General features: G+C 37.4%; 1 protein-coding gene across 1 annotated transcript in view; it reads right to left on the bottom strand.

The window, feature by feature from the left end:
- PAFAH1B1 (platelet activating factor acetylhydrolase 1b regulatory subunit 1) overlaps positions 1-17,976 on the bottom strand; it is a gene marked incomplete at both ends in the record, with an annotated part of 32,814 nt that continues 14,838 nt past the window's right edge. The window contains 6 exons of the mRNA XM_084237524.1: positions 1-74; positions 969-1,125; positions 2,979-3,080; positions 4,503-4,731; positions 10,636-10,738; positions 12,094-12,262. Coding sequence (XP_084093650.1) covers positions 1-74; positions 969-1,125; positions 2,979-3,080; positions 4,503-4,731; positions 10,636-10,738; positions 12,094-12,262 — 834 coding nt within the window. The remainder of the gene's footprint in view (positions 75-968; positions 1,126-2,978; positions 3,081-4,502; positions 4,732-10,635; positions 10,739-12,093; positions 12,263-17,976) is intronic.

Raw genomic sequence — 17,976 nt, 5'->3', positions numbered from 1 at the left:
TCAACGGCACTCCCACACCTTTACTGTTTGATCTACACTGCCAGTAACCACATATGGGGCCGTCTTATGGAAATCTGGAAAAAAAAAAACAAACAAAAAAGGCTTATTTTAATGTCAAACTGGGCCAAATACAATTTTTAATAAGCCGCAAAATAAGCCAGGTCAAGTACCAGGAATACCCATTTTTTTTCTACGCACACCCACATATCCAGCTCTAGAAGGTATCACACTTACCAACTGGGTTAGAGAGCCTAAAATTTAATTATTAAACCCTATATTAACACCTTAATAAAAACCCTGCCCCCACAACCCCTCTAAATCAACTGGGGTTGAACAAACACTCAAACTTAGAATAACAAGGAGAGCCTCAAAGTATTACTAAACACCTGCTATGTTTTAGGCTTCGTACTAGTGCTTTATATTCACGTTTAATCCTTGTAACAATTCTGTGAGATAGTTATTAGCCTTATTCTTCATCATTCAAACCATCATACCCCAATGATATGTATTTTACTGTATACAACTATTTTACAGACTCAGGTCCAGTGACACAGAGGATGTTTATTAAAATTAAATACAATTCTCTGAGTTCCCAGGACATGATAGTAATACCTGTCAAAGGAATAAAGCTCAGTAAGATTTCCTCTGAGAAACGTACAAACTAGTCAAGGAGAAAAATTACCCATCAGAATGATCACTAAGTATCCTTTTCATAATGCTTGTTTCCAAAATCAAAGTTGTTCAACAGAGATTTTAATTTTTTTATTATAAGGCTGATGATGGAGAGTGTCAAGGAGAATTTAAAAAAATGGTAACAATCCATAAAGTTTTTTAACCTGTTTTCTTCATTCTGTCCTAAACGCTAATGGTTGTTTCTTACCTGGAAAAGTCCATGTGATTACTTAAAATTTTGTTATGTCTAGTACTCCAAAATCTAATTGCTTAGAAATCTCATAACTCATACATACCCAAGGAGGTAACAAAGTGTTCATGCGCATTGAGGGTCTTCATGCATCGCTTATTCTTGTAATCCCATACACGTAGGGTCTTGTCATCAGCACAACTCAAAATAAACTTCCCCCCAGAATGGAACAGAACTCCACGTACCCAGTTATCATGACCCACCTGAAAACAAAAAAGTTTATTACTTAGTAAAGGAAAAAAATAATTTAAATATAGCAGTTGTGAAAATAGTAAATCATTACTCAAAGCACAGTGAAACTGCATGCATCAAAACATCAACAGCAGAGCCAAAAAAGAAAACTGGAAGTTAACAATATATAACCAGTAAATTCAATTCGTGAAACTTGACTGGCTCCTGCATAGATGTTATTTTATTCTTTTTTTTTTTTTTTTTGCATAGAAGAACTGGGGTGTAGGCCAGAGGTGCAGGGGGTGAGATGATTCACCAGAAACAGAGTGGGGAGCAGAACAGGTGAATTTACTGAAATACACTGCTAAGGGGTGCATTGGGCGAGACAGGAGAGGACCGCTGTGCCATATGTGGGTTAGCTCCCTGGCCGGGGATCAAACACGGGCTGCAGAGGTGATAGCGCTGAGACTTAATCCCCAGGCCACAAGGAAGGCCCCTATAATTTATCTTTTCTAACAGCAATATACAGAAGTATATCTGAACTCAGCTCAGAATACCACTAAAGAAATTTAATTTCTATTAATTCTCAGTGATACTACCACATGTATCTATCACAACCTACAAAGAAGGTATGGTTAGCACCTAAAGAATCTCTAAAACATGAATATCAAACTATAAAAAAATGCTAGTGGACTTATGTGCATAGTTCCCCCTGGAACTCCTATAGGCAAACAAGGAAGTACATAACCCTGTTAGGTCACTTATTTACCTACTTTACCACTTAATACCTACTGAAATCTAGGTATTCCTAATATCAAACAAGGATTTCCAAGTCAAAAAACTAGCCCATTAATTTCAGAAAGGTGAAACAAACCAAATAAACAGAACCATGTAAATAAATAGGCAACAAATAGTTAGGAAAATTCATAGTAAAGTCAAATATAACAGAAAAAGAGCTTCAAAAATACTTAATAGGTCCCTAGGAGTGGAATTGCTGGGTCATATGGCAGCTCCATTTTTAGTAGACTGAGGAACCTCCAGACAGCTTTCCATAGTGGTTGGGCCAGATTGCACTCCCACCAGCAATGTAGGAGAGTTCCTTTTTCACCACATCCTCGCCAACATTTGTTGTTGCTGGTTTTTTTGATATGTGCCATTCTTAATGGTATAAGGTGGTATCTCATGGTGGTTTTGATCTGCATTTCCCTGATTATAAGGGATGCAACATGGATGGAGCTAGAAGGAATTATGCTCAGTGAAGTAAGTCAGAAGGAAAAAGAAAAATATCGGATAGTTTCACTTATAGGAGGAATACAGGGGAACCAAGTAAGACATCAGGAGAAAAAAATATCAACAATACAAAACAAAAACAATTATAAACCAGAGACATCCTGCAGGGGAGGAGGAGGAGGAAGTGGGATCAGAGGGAGGGAGGTAGGAGCACAGGGGACTGTGGTGATGGTGCATGGGTATATTAGTGAAGGAAATTCTATAGGGACTATACCTGAGGGTGGAGGGGGAAAGTAAACATTGTTTAAAAATGAACAATGATGTAAAAAATATATAAATAAAATATATATAATAAAAACTTAGTAGGAATGACATTGTTTTAAAGATAGAGTCAGTTAGGATCCTCCTCCTAGCACTACCAAGTGTCACATACCTGGATTTATAGATCCTTCATATACCATGACATTCTAAAGGAATTCTCTCTATAACAATGGAGTTACATAAATTTAAGAAAAAAGGATCTTTATTAAAAAGTTATTTAAAAACCTGGAATAATTCAGATTTATTTAATAAGATATCATTTACAAGGCATCTAACCCAAAAACATTTAAATACAATAAAGATGCAAAAAAACAGTGGGGCCGTGTAAACTTACAAGAGTCATAAGGCACATGCCAGTACTGACATCCCACATCTTAATAGTCTTGTCTCTGGATCCAGACAGTAAGAATGGCCCAGGCTTGCCACTTTTTTTAGTCTGTAGAAAACATAAAAATTAAGTTCCCATGTAAGAAGTTAAGTAAGAACTTTAGAGATGACTTCTATCTAGCAAACATCCATTTCCAATTCTGAAATATGCAGTTTTCTGGATATAATAATTGTATATATTTAAGGTACACAACTTGATGTTTTAAAATACATACATTGTAAAATTATCACCAAAATCAAGCTAATTAATATATCCACCAACTTACGTAACTACTACACCATGACTCCCCTGCCTTTGATGGTGAGAACATTCACACTCTACCCTCTCAGCACATTTCAGATATACAATGAATACAGTACTATAAACTATAGCCACCACACTGGGATATTAGATCTTCAGGACATATTAATTTCGTTTTACTCTACTGAAATACACAAGTCTTTGACAGCCTAGACTATACAGAAAGGACCCAAAATAATATAAAAATTAAAAATCTCCACTTATATTAAAGATTCAGTTTCTACAATAACAACAGATGATATATTTACTGCTCAAGACCTGTAATCAAGGATTTCAACACTACTGAATTCAGTCTATATATGAAGTTCAGCTAGAATTAAATGTATGACATATGTTAAGTAACCACCAGCAGAGGGCAGTAAAAAAGAATTTGAAAATGCAACCAGCAGACCAAAATATTAGGTTGTCAGAAGTCATATTTTTTCTGTTTTCAAGCAAAAACACGTTATGACTTTTCCAATAACCCATTATAAACTATAATGGAAAATTCATTTAGAGAGAAAATGGGGGATATTTTTCTCCATTGGTAAGTTAAAAAAGAAATCTACGATTTTGAATGTCTATTAAAAAAGTGTGGCTGATTTTGGATCATCATCTCATTCCCATAAACTATAATCCATGTTTTCTAAAAGTTATTAATCATAAAGAATGAAATCACAAAGAGGACAAATTAAGAATCATTAAAAAATATAATAAAACTCCATACTCAGCTAATGCTTCTACTGATGAAGATCAGAGGTCTTCAAATGAAATGTTCTTCATTTAAAATAAATACTGAACTGTGTATCACCATAAATTTATAAACAAAAGAATTATTTTCACTAAAGGCTATTCTTTTGAAATACAGCTTTAAACCTCTCCCATAAATTTTATTTTGCATTAGCATACTCCTATAAACATGGCATTTTGATAAACTTAAGTGACTATTTTTACTATTCAGGAGAACCCCCACCCCACCAAGGGTCAGCTGACAGCAATAATTACCACTGGTTAAGAAATACAAATGCATCTGTCAAATGAAAAGAATAAAGGGTTTCAAGATTCAGAATGGTAGGGCACAGATTTTTTTTAATGCATTTAATGGCCTAAAATTGAGAATCAGTAAAGTTATATTTAAGGTTCTGATATACCAGCAAGAAAACATGAAGTGCCATGTAAATCACAGAGTACCTCAGATCCTGTTGCTTCAGAGATGGAAGAGTATGAGCTTTCTGGAGCCCAGGAAATGCATTCTACAACATGCTCATGTTCTCGAAGCTCAGCCTTGCATTCCTTTGTTGCTACAACCCATACACGCACAGTCTGGTCATTGGAACAGCTGGCTATCAGAGTGCCATCCTGATTTGGCCGCACCATGCGTACCCATTCTCTGTGTCCTGTAAATGTCTTCACACAGTAGCTGTTAAAATAAGTAACAAATAAGTAATAAATTACACTGTAAGTGGTGGTCATTGGGACACTTCCCAGAAGTGATAAACAACTAGCTATGCACTGGAATGAAGAGAATGGCACAAAGTTAGAGAAATCATATGCAAGTCAACAGAGTAAATATGCACTCCTGGTTAATAAGTGATGAGGACAGGCTGGAAATAAAATAAGTTGATGAGAACATCATTAAGAAGCTAACCAAATCAACAAAATCTAGAATATAAAATACAGAGAGAAATAAATCTTTCAAAACTAAGCACACACAATATATACCTCTAGCAATGGTGGGGAAAAGGCATGCTCTACTAATCTGGGTAAAACCAGTAGGTTAGGTTTTATTATAACAATCATCTGTAACTGGAAGCACAACCAAATTAAGCCTAACAGAGGCATACCTGCACATGTTATTTACATTTTATTTCAACCCACAGAGAGATCACCTAAAAGAAGACCACAGAAAAAATAAGCTCTCAAAAAAATGGCTCTCAAGGAGATAGTTTCTTTGGTAACTTGTTTTATTTCTAGGGGATATTTAGGGGTCAAAATTTAGTTTTAAAGGATATAATACAACTGTCACAATGACCATACTAGGTTACAGCAAAAATTACTGGAACATTCAGAATACAAATTGTCTTTTTGCTTATTATCTCTTTAGCTAACACTTCATTTTTTTAATAGCTAAGGGGAATGGGTATAGAAAGTGAGATTGAGGGCCTCCCCGGTGGCGCAGCGGTTGAGCGCTGGGTTACGAAGCTGCCCGTGGCCTCTGCGGCGCCGGTTCGATCCCCGGCTGCTCCCCGGCCACCTGAGGAGGGTCCCACATGGCGCGCAGACCTCTCCTGCCGCCCGCTGCTCCCCTCAGCAGTGTACTTCGGTCCTTCTGCCTGCTCTGCTCCCCGCTCTGGCTCTGGTGAATTCTTTCACCCTCCCGCGCTTCTGACTGTACCCAGTGCATGTGTAAACAGAACAAACAAACAAAAACAAATAAATAAAGAAATAAACATGCCTTTATAAAAGAAAAAGAAAAAGAAAGTGAGATTGAGGCAAAAGAGGGGATATGAAGGATAAGAATGACATGGCAACTAACACAAGATACAAAAACCATGGAAGAACTAATTCATTAAAAGTAGAACCAACAAGAGTAGGAAGGGATACCGTAACACAACTAAACACAGTTTAGGGCCTCCCTGGTGGTGCAAGAGTTAAGACCCAACCTATGAATCTATCTGCAGCCACTGCAGCATGAGTTCAATCTCCAAACAGGGAGCTACACACATGGCACAGCAGACCTCTCCTGACTTGCCCGCTGCTCCCCTCAGCAGTGTATTTCAGTCAATCTGTCTGTTCTGTCTGGTGAATCCTCTCATACCTCTGGCCTGTACCCTAGTTATTGTATGCATAAATAAATAAATCTTTAAACACAGTTTAGTGCAGGGGAAGAAAAACTAGAACCACCTGCCTCTACTTTTTTTTTTTTGCATACCAGAACTGGGGTATAGACCAGAGGTGCTGGGGGTGAAAGGACTGACCAGATACAGAGTAGGGAGCAGAACAGATGATCTACTGAAATACACTGCTAAGGGGAGCAGGGGACAAGCCAGGAGCGGTCTGCTGCACCATATGTAGGATAGCTACTTGGCCAGGGATCAAAAAATAGCTTGGCTGGTGATTGACAGTACCATAGAGGTGATAGCACTGAGACAACTCCTAAGCCACCAGGGAAACCCTATAGCCACCTGTTTTTTAAATAAAGTTTTAATGCAAGACAATCATGTCTATTCATTTACCTATTGTACATGTCTGGTTTGCTTCGACAGCTGATTTGACAGTTTTAATAGGACTCAGATAACGCACAAAGCCAAAAATATGTACTATCTGACTCTTGAGAGCAAGTTCACCAACACTTGCCTGAGAACAGCACTTTATTTTAGTACAGAATAGTAATGTTCCTTTATAGTAAACATAAGTTCAACAAGAAATGCTAAACCCTATTCATTATGTTTTAAAACAGCAGAAAAGGGGCCTCCCTGGTGGTGGAAGGGGTTAAGTCTCAGCACTATCAAGCTATCGGCAGCCAGTGAAACATGAGTTCAATCCCCAGTCAGGCAGCTAACCCACATGGCACAACAGACCTATGGTCTCACCTACTGCTCCCATAGCAGTGTATCTCAGTCAATCTGCCTGCTCTGCTTTGCTCCCCACTCTGTCTCTGGTAAATCCTCTCACCCCCTGCACCTCTAGCCTATACCCCAGCTCTTGTATGCAAAATAAGTAAAATTAATCTTTAAAAAATAAATAAATAAAATAACAGAAAAATGCAGTCAGGCCGGAGATAAGAGCCAGATACCCCAACATGGCCCGGGTCCTGGGCAGGGGGCCCCAGCACACTTCCACTTGGTGTAAGCTGCAGGTGGGGGTGGGGGCAGGGGAGCCCTGTGTCACCTGGATTTTCGGGTCTCAGGGTCTTGGGATGGGGGTATTCGCCCCTGCCTCCATGTGGGCCAGGGAAAAATTTTTTTAAACATATATAATAAAATAAAATAGCAGAGAAGTATGCACCATTTTCTAAGGAGCCTGACATGAAGAATAGTTTAGAAATAAAGTTTGATATTCAAGCATGATACTACTGGGTAACACTGATAAATACTGCACAAATTCATTCATAATTTTCCTCAATATGCTTACTGTTACAGGTACCAGAAACCATAGGAAATCAGACTAGGAAAGCAGGGTAGAGATTTACAAGTCTAAAATTTAGCATATATCACTCTTCCGATTATAGAAATTATACATGCTCAACACAGGAAATCTTAAAAGGAGGCAGAAAGAACAATGCCCATTCTCACAAACTACAACTGCTAATAATTCTGTCTTCTTCTTCTTCTTCTTCTTATTATTATTATTATTATTATTATTAAGTTTTTTAAAGAAGATTAAAATCACACTGCAAAGAAAATTTTGTATTCTAACTTTTGGTGTTAATATTATGTTTTTCTAGATTCCTTAAAAATATCTGTATATATTTTTAAGTAACTGAATAAGGATTTACCATATTTTATTTAACCATCCACTAATTTGAACACAAGTTTATCTCTACTTTAATAAACATACTATTGTGCCAAAAATATTAGTGAATCCTTCTACATTTCAATTTTGTTAGCCAAGATACCTTAAATAATTTAAAAACTTCTTCAGAAAACCTGTGCTCTTTTAATAACTCTCTAAAGAACCTAAGGAAGTGCTTAGGTCACTCAAAATATTCTTACCAAAATGACAATTTTGGCTATTTTACAGGCCTATACCAATAATTGGTAAGAAAAACTATATGCATTTCTAAATCCTGAAAGCTATTAACTTTTTGACCACTATGCATTATCAACCTTTAAAATTAGTGCATTCATTATAAATTATTTTATAAATCAGTAAGCAATAATGTTATATATCAACCAGAGAATATCTCCCATATAAAGTCAACATTCAATAGTATTTTGCTTCTGGCCTCCCCGGTCGCACAGCAGGTTGAGTGCAGCTCTTTGAAGCTGTCCGCAGCCTCTGCAGTGCGGGTTCAATTCGCAGCCTGCCAGGGAGATTCCCACATGGCACGGTAGAACTCTTCTGCCTTGCCCGCTGCTCCCCTCAGCAGTGTTCTCGATCTGTCTGCCTGTTTTGCTCTCCGCTCTGTCTCTGGTGAATTCTCTCACCCTCCCACGCCTCTGGCCTGTATCCCAGTTCTTGTATGAATAAATCTTTCAAAAAATAATATTTTGCTTCTAATAAGTTTTATGTAGGTGGTCAGAAAAATCACCAAGTACAATGTCAGTTATAAGTACTGTTTCATAACCAAAGCAATTTTATATCTGAAAATTATTAAGAGTCTAAAAACTATTTCCTTAATTTGGAGATATCAAGAATAAATATTTTTGTAAATATATCTGTTTACAATGCCTTTTTTTTTTTTTTTTTTTTTTTTTTGCATAGAACTGGTGTATAGACCAGAGTTGCAAGGGTGAGAGGATTCACCAAAATGGGGGCAGAGCAGGCAGATTTACTGAAATATACTGCTAAGGGGAGTAGTGGGTGAGATGTGTGTGTTAGTTCCCTGGCTGGGGGTTGAACTCAGGCCCTCATGGTGATAGCACTGAGACTTAACCCCCAGGCCACCAGGAAGGTCCCTACAAAATTTTCTTTTCTTTTTTTTTTTTCAAAAAGATTTATTTATTTATTTATTTATTCAAGCACTAGGTACAGCCAGAAGCGCGGAAGGGTGAGAGAATTCACCAGAGCTAGAGCGGGGAGCAGAGTAGGCAGAAGGATGGAAGTACACTGCTAAGGGGAGCAGGGGGCGGCAGGAGAGGTCTGCGCTCCATGTGGGACCCTCCTCCGGTGGCCAGGTAGCAGCCAGGGATCGAACCAGTGCCGCAGAGGCTGCGGGCAGCTTCGCAACCCAGCGCTCAACCGCTGCGCCACTGGGGAGGCCCCCTACAAAATTTTCTTAAGCATTCCTCTTATTAGCAAATGACTTAAGGTAAAAAGGCACAGACAAGGCAACTCCTTGGTTTATACAGGATTTAAAGATTGAACTCCTTAAGGAATGCAAATCCTATAATTAGACTTTCAACTTCTGCACCTTTATCATTTTTCTTCATCTCAATTACCACAAGGAAGAAGTAGTGCAGCTTTATACCAATTACAAATAAATTTTTAAAATTCAAAGAAATCTTTAAGTATCTACAACAAATTTCTCTTCAAGATGACACTGATCCTTTTCAGATTAAACTAAAGGCTCTCCTCCACCCCCAGCTATTTTCCCCTACACAATGGTTCACAAAATGGTTAAATTCTATTTGGTAGTTATTTCCTGAATTAGATGATTTTAAGGTAGACATACTTTCTTCTTCTTCTTCTTTTTTTTTTTTTTTTTTGTGGGACCCTCGCTGGCGGCCAGGGAACGAACGGGCACTGCAGAGGCTGCAGGCAGCCTCACAGCCCAGCACTCAACCGCTGCACCACCAGTGGAGGCCCTTCACTTATTTTCTTTTTTAAGGTTTTATTTATTTTGGTGTAGAAAAACTGGGGTGTAGGCCAGAGGTTGGGAGGGGGTGAGAGGATTCATCAGAAACAGAATGGGGAGCAGAGCAGGCAAATATACTGAAATATACTGCTAAGGGGAACAGCAGGTGAGACAGGAGAAGTCTGCTGCACCATGTGGGTTAGCTCCCTGGCAGGGGATAAATCAGGCTTTAGCAGTGATAGCACTCAGACTTAACCCCTAGGCCACCAGGGCAGCGTGGCATACTTCTTTGTACAATAACATCTAGAAAACAAGTCAAACTCAAGGGGACTAAATTTACCATCTAACTGGTGCTTTTATTTAAACTTCATTTAAATAAAAATTAGTTACAGTTTGTTATAGATCATATATAGTTATATCAATAGCTGAAGAGATGCATATGGTTAGTACAAACATTAGGCAGAAAAAAAAATGTTAAAATGTATGCTATGACTTGCCATTAAAGCAAAATTAAAACTCACTGGTAATTGCAACCTGGAAAAACAATTTTAACATAAAGGAAATCACACACAAAAAAGGATTCATTGAGAACCGCCCTCCCCCCCCCCCACAAAAATATACTTTCAATCTTGATTTTAGCTGTTTAGTTCACTGTTATAAATCCATTATGGGATACACTAACAGCATGTATCAACTATTTCAAAAGGTTCTACCTTTCCATTCCAAAATACATCATCTGTATCTGCCAAATACTGTCTCAATTTTATCAGTACATTACATAAACCTAATTCATTGTTTGCTGAAATGTGTAACTATTTCATCTTACTTTGAAATAGCTGACACTTTTAAACAAAACCCACTTACCCAGTTTGCACTTCCCACATTTTGATAGTTTTATCCCTTGAGGCAGACACTATATGATCTCCATTGGGCATGATGGCTACTGAAGAAACGTTGTGATCATGGCCTGAAACATAAAACATATGAATATATTTAAGTGATATTCTACCAAGAGCAATAAAGCCCCAATTTAACATGAAATTTCATTAGGGCATTTCAAATATCACAACTTTAAAGGTACTGGACTTAATATAAATTTGGTAATAACTTGAATCTATACAAGAAGGAATTATAACTTAATAAAATTTATGATTACACTGCAACCTGCACAACTGTTTGAGAAATCACAAGATATCAGTATCATCAGTATTTTAGTAGATTATTAACATGCTGAATGTTTATATGTGAACAATAGAAAGATACTATGTTCCCAGAGTCTAAGATATAAGATATACAAAGATAAATATACATTATCCACATTCCTAATTAGTTATCCTTTGTGGGAAAAGTCATGGAGGGTCCTCATAAATTTCCTATCATTTCAAAGAATATATGATTATTGAAAAGAACTCTTAAGTAGAGCAACAAGATATAGAGTACTTAAAGAAACATACTGTTTTATAAAAAGATTCAATAGAATTCTAGTTGGTAAGCTTTCCAAATGGATTTAATTTGGGAGGAAAAACACACCCTTCAAATTATACCCTCTATATAATCACATAGCTTACTCATATACTAACATTACAAGATAATCTATTTTAAAAGTATGTGTTGCTTATATGAAATCCAAACACTCAAATTTCATCATGCTTAAAGAAACAATAAACATCCTTATTTAGTGAGTCTTTCTATGAGCCAGGTACTAAACCAATGTGACTTAAGTATATGATCTCATTTTATCCTCACAACAATCCATATAACTTAGTAATGTATTACCTCTACCTTGGAGATGAAAGTTTAAAATTTCCTAATACCATAAGTAAATAAGTAGGAATCTGAACCCATTCCAAAGCCCATGTTCTTCCCATAAAGCTAGACTGCCTCAGAGAACAGTCTCTGTGATAAGACCCAGGAAAGCAATGTAACAACCAGACGACAATATATATGAAACATTTAAAAGTGAGCAAGGGAATGTAGTGGGTTCCAGTTTTTACTACATCTATTCTCTCTGGACTTCACTGTACTAATGGAGAAAAAATTTAAATCTACTAACTTCATTTTCTCAAAGGTACAAATATCTTAGCAGTTTTTCTTAGCCCAAAATAATTGTAAAAATAAACTTGTTAAAAGATACTTAAAACCTCTCAACAGAAACAACTCTCAACTGCTGTGGCTTACCCATGAACTACTATTATGCATCATATTCTATTTCACCAACATAGACACTAGGGAACCTGTTACTACTAAAAAACAATACTCTTTCCTTCTCTGGAATATCACGTTAGAAATCAGTATCAGAATACTATTATTTTCTATCCTTACCATGCATGGTTCTGATGCATTCAAAGCCCTGAAAATCCCATAGTTTAATGGTCATATCTGCAGAACAGGAAGCCAGAAGCTTGCCACTATGATCAAATGAAATATCCTGTACAGAGTCTGTGTGCCCCTTAAGAGTTCGTTCAAAATCTCCAGTCTCATAATCCCACACCTGTCAAGTGAAAAAAAAAAATTGATTAACATAAACCCATTACTCTTTCTTGATTTACATATGTAACTCAGCAGGCCAGTATGGCACCTTACTAATTAATTGAGCAAATGACAAAAGGTAAATAAATGTCTTAGAAATAGCATATCCTCAAGTATAAATTGATCTTTACAGAGAAAATTGGTGTTGCAATTACAGAGAAAATTGGTGTTGTAGTAGACCTCTACTACCCTATTTACGATAAACATCTACTATATACCTATTTATGCCAGTGACTAAGTATATAAAGCTACAAGAAAGGCAAAAGACATATAAATAAATTTAAGCGTGAAAAAAAAGTCTCAGGGTGCTATGACAGGCATTTTAAAATGTAGACTCTAAGACAAATGGTGAGGAGTATTCAATTCTACAAGACAAGCAGGATTTAGAAATTTAAGAAACCAAGGAAAAATTTTATGAATAGCAAGACTGCAAAAGCATAAATCATTCTAACACAAAAACATGAAGTCATAATCACATTTTGAAGATAAATTTCCTAGGACAACAAAATAACAAGCCATCAAGAATAAGTATTAATGCTAATCTGAAAATCATGTTCTAAAATCAAACAACTGATTTTATTCTTTCCATAAGTTCAAAGTTTTCTGCGGTAGGATATATATGAACCAATAAAGAAACTAGAGAATGCATCGTGAAAACTATGTAAACAGCCACATTTGGGTAATGGTTAAGTAGATATAACATCTACAACCTTAAAAAATGTGTTTATGGCACATAATAATGTAAAAAAAGAACACAAAGTTCACACATATGTGATCACAACTACATAAAAAACTCATCTAAGGAAAGTATCTTTCATAAACAATGTTTTACAGAAAACTTTATTTCTTTTCCTAATATAAACAGATTTTACTCGAACATTAAAATATTCAAGTTTTTTTTTTTTTTAAAGATTTATTTATTTATTTTATACAAGCACTGGGTACAGTCAGAAGCGCGGGAGGGTGAGAGAATTCACCAGAGCCAAAGCAGGGAACAGAACAGGCAGACTGACGAAATACACTGCTGAGGGGAGCAGCAGGCGGCAGGAGAGGTCTGCGCACCATTTGGGACACTCGCTGGTGGTCGGGGATTGAACCAGCGCTGCAGAAGCTGTGGACAGCTTCGCAGCCCAGCACTCAACCGCTGCACCCCGGTGAGGCCCAATGTTCAAGTTTTACATGGAAGTGATTACTCAGTTTAATTTTGTGTACATTTTGTTAAGATTGATCCTTAAGGGGGCCACCCTGGTGGTGCAAGGGATTAAGACACAGCATTATGAAGCTATCCGCAGCCACTGCAGCACAAGTTCAATCCCCACCCAGGAAGGTGACCCACATGGTGTAGTGGACCTCTCCTGACTCATCCACTGCTCCCCTCATCAGTGTATTTCAGTCTATCTGCCTGCTCTGTTCCCACCTCTGTTTCTGGTTAATCCTCTCACCCCCCCCCCACACCTCTGGCCTGCACCCCAGTTCTTGTATGTATAAATAAATCTTTAAAAAAAATTGGGGGCCTCCCTGGTGGCACACGGGGTTAAGCATCTCACTATGAAGCAATCTGCAGCCTCTGCAGCACGAGTTCCATCCCCGGCCGTCCAGGGAGCAACCCACATGGCGAAGCAGACCTCTCCTGACTGGCCCTCTGCTCCCCTCAGCAGTGTACTTCGGTCAATATGCCTGTCTGTTCCCGGGTCTTTCTCTGGTGAATCCTCTCACCCCCCTGCATCTATGGCCTGCACCCCAGCTCTTCTATGCATAAATAAATATTTAAAACAAAAAAATTGATCCTTAAGTATTTTGGTTTTTTTTAATGCTACTATGTCAGTAGCATTTTTAAATTTCAATTTTCAGTTATTCATAGAAATATTAGTGTATAGAAATACAATTACTCTTTGTATATTAACCTTACATAAACGTGATTCTGTTAAATTCATGGTTTTTTTTTAAAATATTAAAAGAAATAAAAGATTTATCTATTTATACAAGAACTGGGGTAACAGGTCAGAGGCACAGGAGGGTGACAGAATTCAGAGACAGAGTGGGGAGCAGAACAGGCAGATGGACTGAAGACACTGCTGAGGGGAGCAGGGGGCGAGGCAGGAGAGGTCTGCCTTGCCATGTGGCTATCTCCCTAGCCGGTCGGAAATCAAACACGCTGCAGAGGTTGTGGACAGCTTCACAGCATGGCGCTCAACCTGCTGTGCCACCAGGGAGGCCCCACATTGACTGATTTTTCAAAAGTGGATCTAATCCTGCATTCTGGGGTATGGGGTATACCCAATTTCATTATGAAGTATTAATTATCCTTTTTAAAAATTGCTGAGTTCAATTTGCTTATAACTTGCTACAGTTTGAATCTATGTTGTATTGTATCTAGTATTGTATCAGTCTGTAGTTTTACTGTAATACCTTTATATCATTTTGGTACTTAAATGTTTTATTTTGACAGGAAAAGTTCAGGTGAATATTCTACAAACTGAAAATAAGCATTGGTATTTAACGTCTATATTATTATAAACATAACAAATGCTCACAATGAAAAATCCATAATCTACTGATACAAAGACAATCAAAAATATTTGTAATCTACCAATGGTATCGCTTTTCCACCTTTCTATGTTCTTCAAGTGTCACCCACCATGTATATTCATTATCCTATTTCCATGCCATTAAAACCTTAGCATTCTTTTAAAAGGCATTAATTTCCATTGCTAGGAGGAAAATTTTCTAAATTTTTTATTATATAAAACACTATAAAAATCTGAGTATTAAAAATATCCTAGTTTTGCAATACTTAGGTCATAATGATGGTGAAAAGGGTTTGGTCAAAAGCATAAACTTCTGAGTCCTTCATATGTTTGGCTAAATAATTCTCCCATAAGACTGTTTCAAATATATTAAGGATGCCTGCTTCATCAAATTCCTTCACTACTGGGAATTCCTTTTTAAAAAGTGAAATATCGGGCCTCCCCAGTGGTGCAATGGTTGAGCGCAGAGCTGCGAAGCTGCCTGCAGCCTGTGCAGCGCCTGTTCGATCCCCAGCCGCCAGCGAGGGACCCATATGCACACAGACCTCTCCTGCTGCGCCTGCTGCTCCCCTCAGCAGTGTACTCCCTCACTCTCCCTGTTCTGCTCTCCACTCTGGCTCTGGTGAATTCTCTCACCCTCCCGCACTTCTGACTGTACCCAGTGCTTGTATAAATAAATAAATCTTTTTTTTTAAAGTTTTATTTTAAAAAAATAAAATAAAAAGTGAAATATCTTAGCAAATTTAATATTGTAATTTTAGTTTGCATTTCTATTATTAGCAGCAAGGTCAAAACTTTTATTGGAGTTGGTTAGCCATTTTTTTCTTCTCTAAATTGACTGTTCATGTCCTACAGTTCCCTTTGTGTATTGAGATATTACTGTTTTCGACATTTGAACTCTTTATTAAAGCTAGCAATCCTTCATATTCTTTATTACTTGAACTTATTTTTCAGTTTTAATAGCTGTTGCTAATTTTTTAACATTGAAGAATTAGTTACAAATAACAAGCAGAAACAGTATTTCAAAATTTTAAATGAAACTAAACTACAGTCATGAATTAGCTCAAATATTTATTCATTACCATTTTTCCCTAAATTATCATAGTTTAAATGTTGATAAATATAAAGAATGTTTCTAAAAGGAACAAGGCTGTAGTATTCAGACGCACAAGAGATATTATTTAATATAATATTTTAATTTTGTTGCTAGGTTTGAGACCTTATCTGTCAGGCACTATACTATTATGTATACTTCGTTTTAAGCGAAGGACTTTTTTTTCCCCCCCAAAGAACAAGGGTGTAGGCCAGAGGTGCAAGGGGTGAGAGGATTCACCAGAGACAGGCAGATTTACTGAAATACTATGCTAAGGGGAGCAGCAGGCCAGATGAGAGGTCTGCTGCACCATGTGGGTTAGCTCTCTGGCCAGGGATCAAACCCAGGGCATAGAGGTGATAGCACTGAGACCTAACCCCCAAGCCACCAGGGAGGCCCCTTAAGCAAAGTACTCTTAAGATGTAGGTTGTTTTTTTTTTTTTCCTTAAAAGATTTATTCATTTATGCATACAAGAGCTGGGGTATAGGCCAGATATGAGGGGGGTGAGAGGATCCACCAGAGACAGAGTGAGGCACAGAACAGGCAGACTGACTGAAATACACTGCTGAGGGGAGCAGCGGGCGAGACAGGAGAGGTCTGCTTCACCATGTGGGTTTCTCTCTGGCTGACCAGGGATGGAACTCATGCTGCAGAGGCTGCGGATTGCTTCACGGTGCAGTGCTTAACCCCTTGCGCCACCAGGGAGGCCCAAGACATAGGCATTTTTAATCCCAAGTCCCATGAGAAAATTGAGCCTTAAACATACCAAGCACTTTGCTCAAGATGATCACAAAATTTAAAAAGTTCTTTGTTTCTTCTTTTGAGTTATGGAAAGGAGTTCTACCAAAATGATAATTTAGAAATCACCAACTTCACCAAAAATGAAGGGAAAAGCATGGAAAGGAATAGAAACTTTTTTTTTTTCATTTCAAGCAAAATATCCAAGGTCATTTTTGAGGGAAAAAAAGGCTTTATGTATAAAAATGAATACATTATTTATAATAGCTGATTGTAAATAACTCAAAAATTCCAAAGAAAGATTTGCTAATGATGCTGAAACAACTGCTGACACTGCACTCCTTTATTGTTAGCACTGCTTTAAGTAGTTTCTATATATTACATCATATAATCCTCTGCAAAACCCAGTGAGTAGGTATTAACTATCTTCATTTTACAGAAAAAAGGAAGCACAAAAAGTTAATTTGCCCATGATCACATTCATTATTAATTGGCAGGGTCACAACTTGAACAGAGGCTTTGCTCTTGACCTTAACTACCCTGTAGTCTTCATAATTGTTTTTAGTTATTAAAAATGATAAATCACTAAAAACAAAGAGGTATTTAAAAATTTAATCCAGGGCCTCCCCGATGGTGCAGTAGTTGAGCGCTGCGCTGAGAAGCTGTCTGAAGCCTCTGGAGTGCTGGTTTGATTCTCTGCTGGCCAGGGAGAACCCCACATGGCCCAGCAGACCTCTCCTGCCACACCCACTGCTCCCCTCAGCAGTGTCTTCACTCTGTCTGCCTGTTCTGCTCCCCGCTCTGGCTCTGGTGAATTCTCACCCTCCCACGCTTCTGACCTGTACCCCAGTTCTTGTATAAAATAAATAAATCTTTAAAAAAAATTTAATCCAAAAGGAAACAAAACTAAATACAAATGCTTTTCATTATGAAACAAGCACATGTGCACATTAAATATAAACTGAAGGGAGAACATTAGTAGTCGTGAGGTATGCGGCATAATTTACAGATTAAAAAATTTTAAACTTTGTAGTATTTTAAAGTTGACTTAATAGATATTTTAAGTTCATAATTTACCATTTTGCTTATACTTTTACACTACTGCTACAAAAATCAAGGCTGGGTTTCCAACCTATAAGAATGTTTACCTCCACCTCTATACCTTGTGATAGTAAACAAGACCATCACAAAATCAACAATTTAAATACAAGTCTATGTACATTTGAAAAATAGCAATATATAAATGTATTAGGTATGTATTTGTCTTAGCCTGCAGATACATGAGAGTTTAAGACTCTTTTCCAATTACTCTGAAG

This window comes from Talpa europaea (assembly GCF_964194135.1).
Source record: "Talpa europaea genome assembly, chromosome: 7".
Classification (NCBI taxonomy): domain Eukaryota; kingdom Metazoa; phylum Chordata; class Mammalia; order Eulipotyphla; family Talpidae; genus Talpa; species Talpa europaea.
The sequence above is the reverse complement of the archived record's forward strand: the minus strand, read 5'-3'. Positions and strand labels throughout refer to the sequence as shown.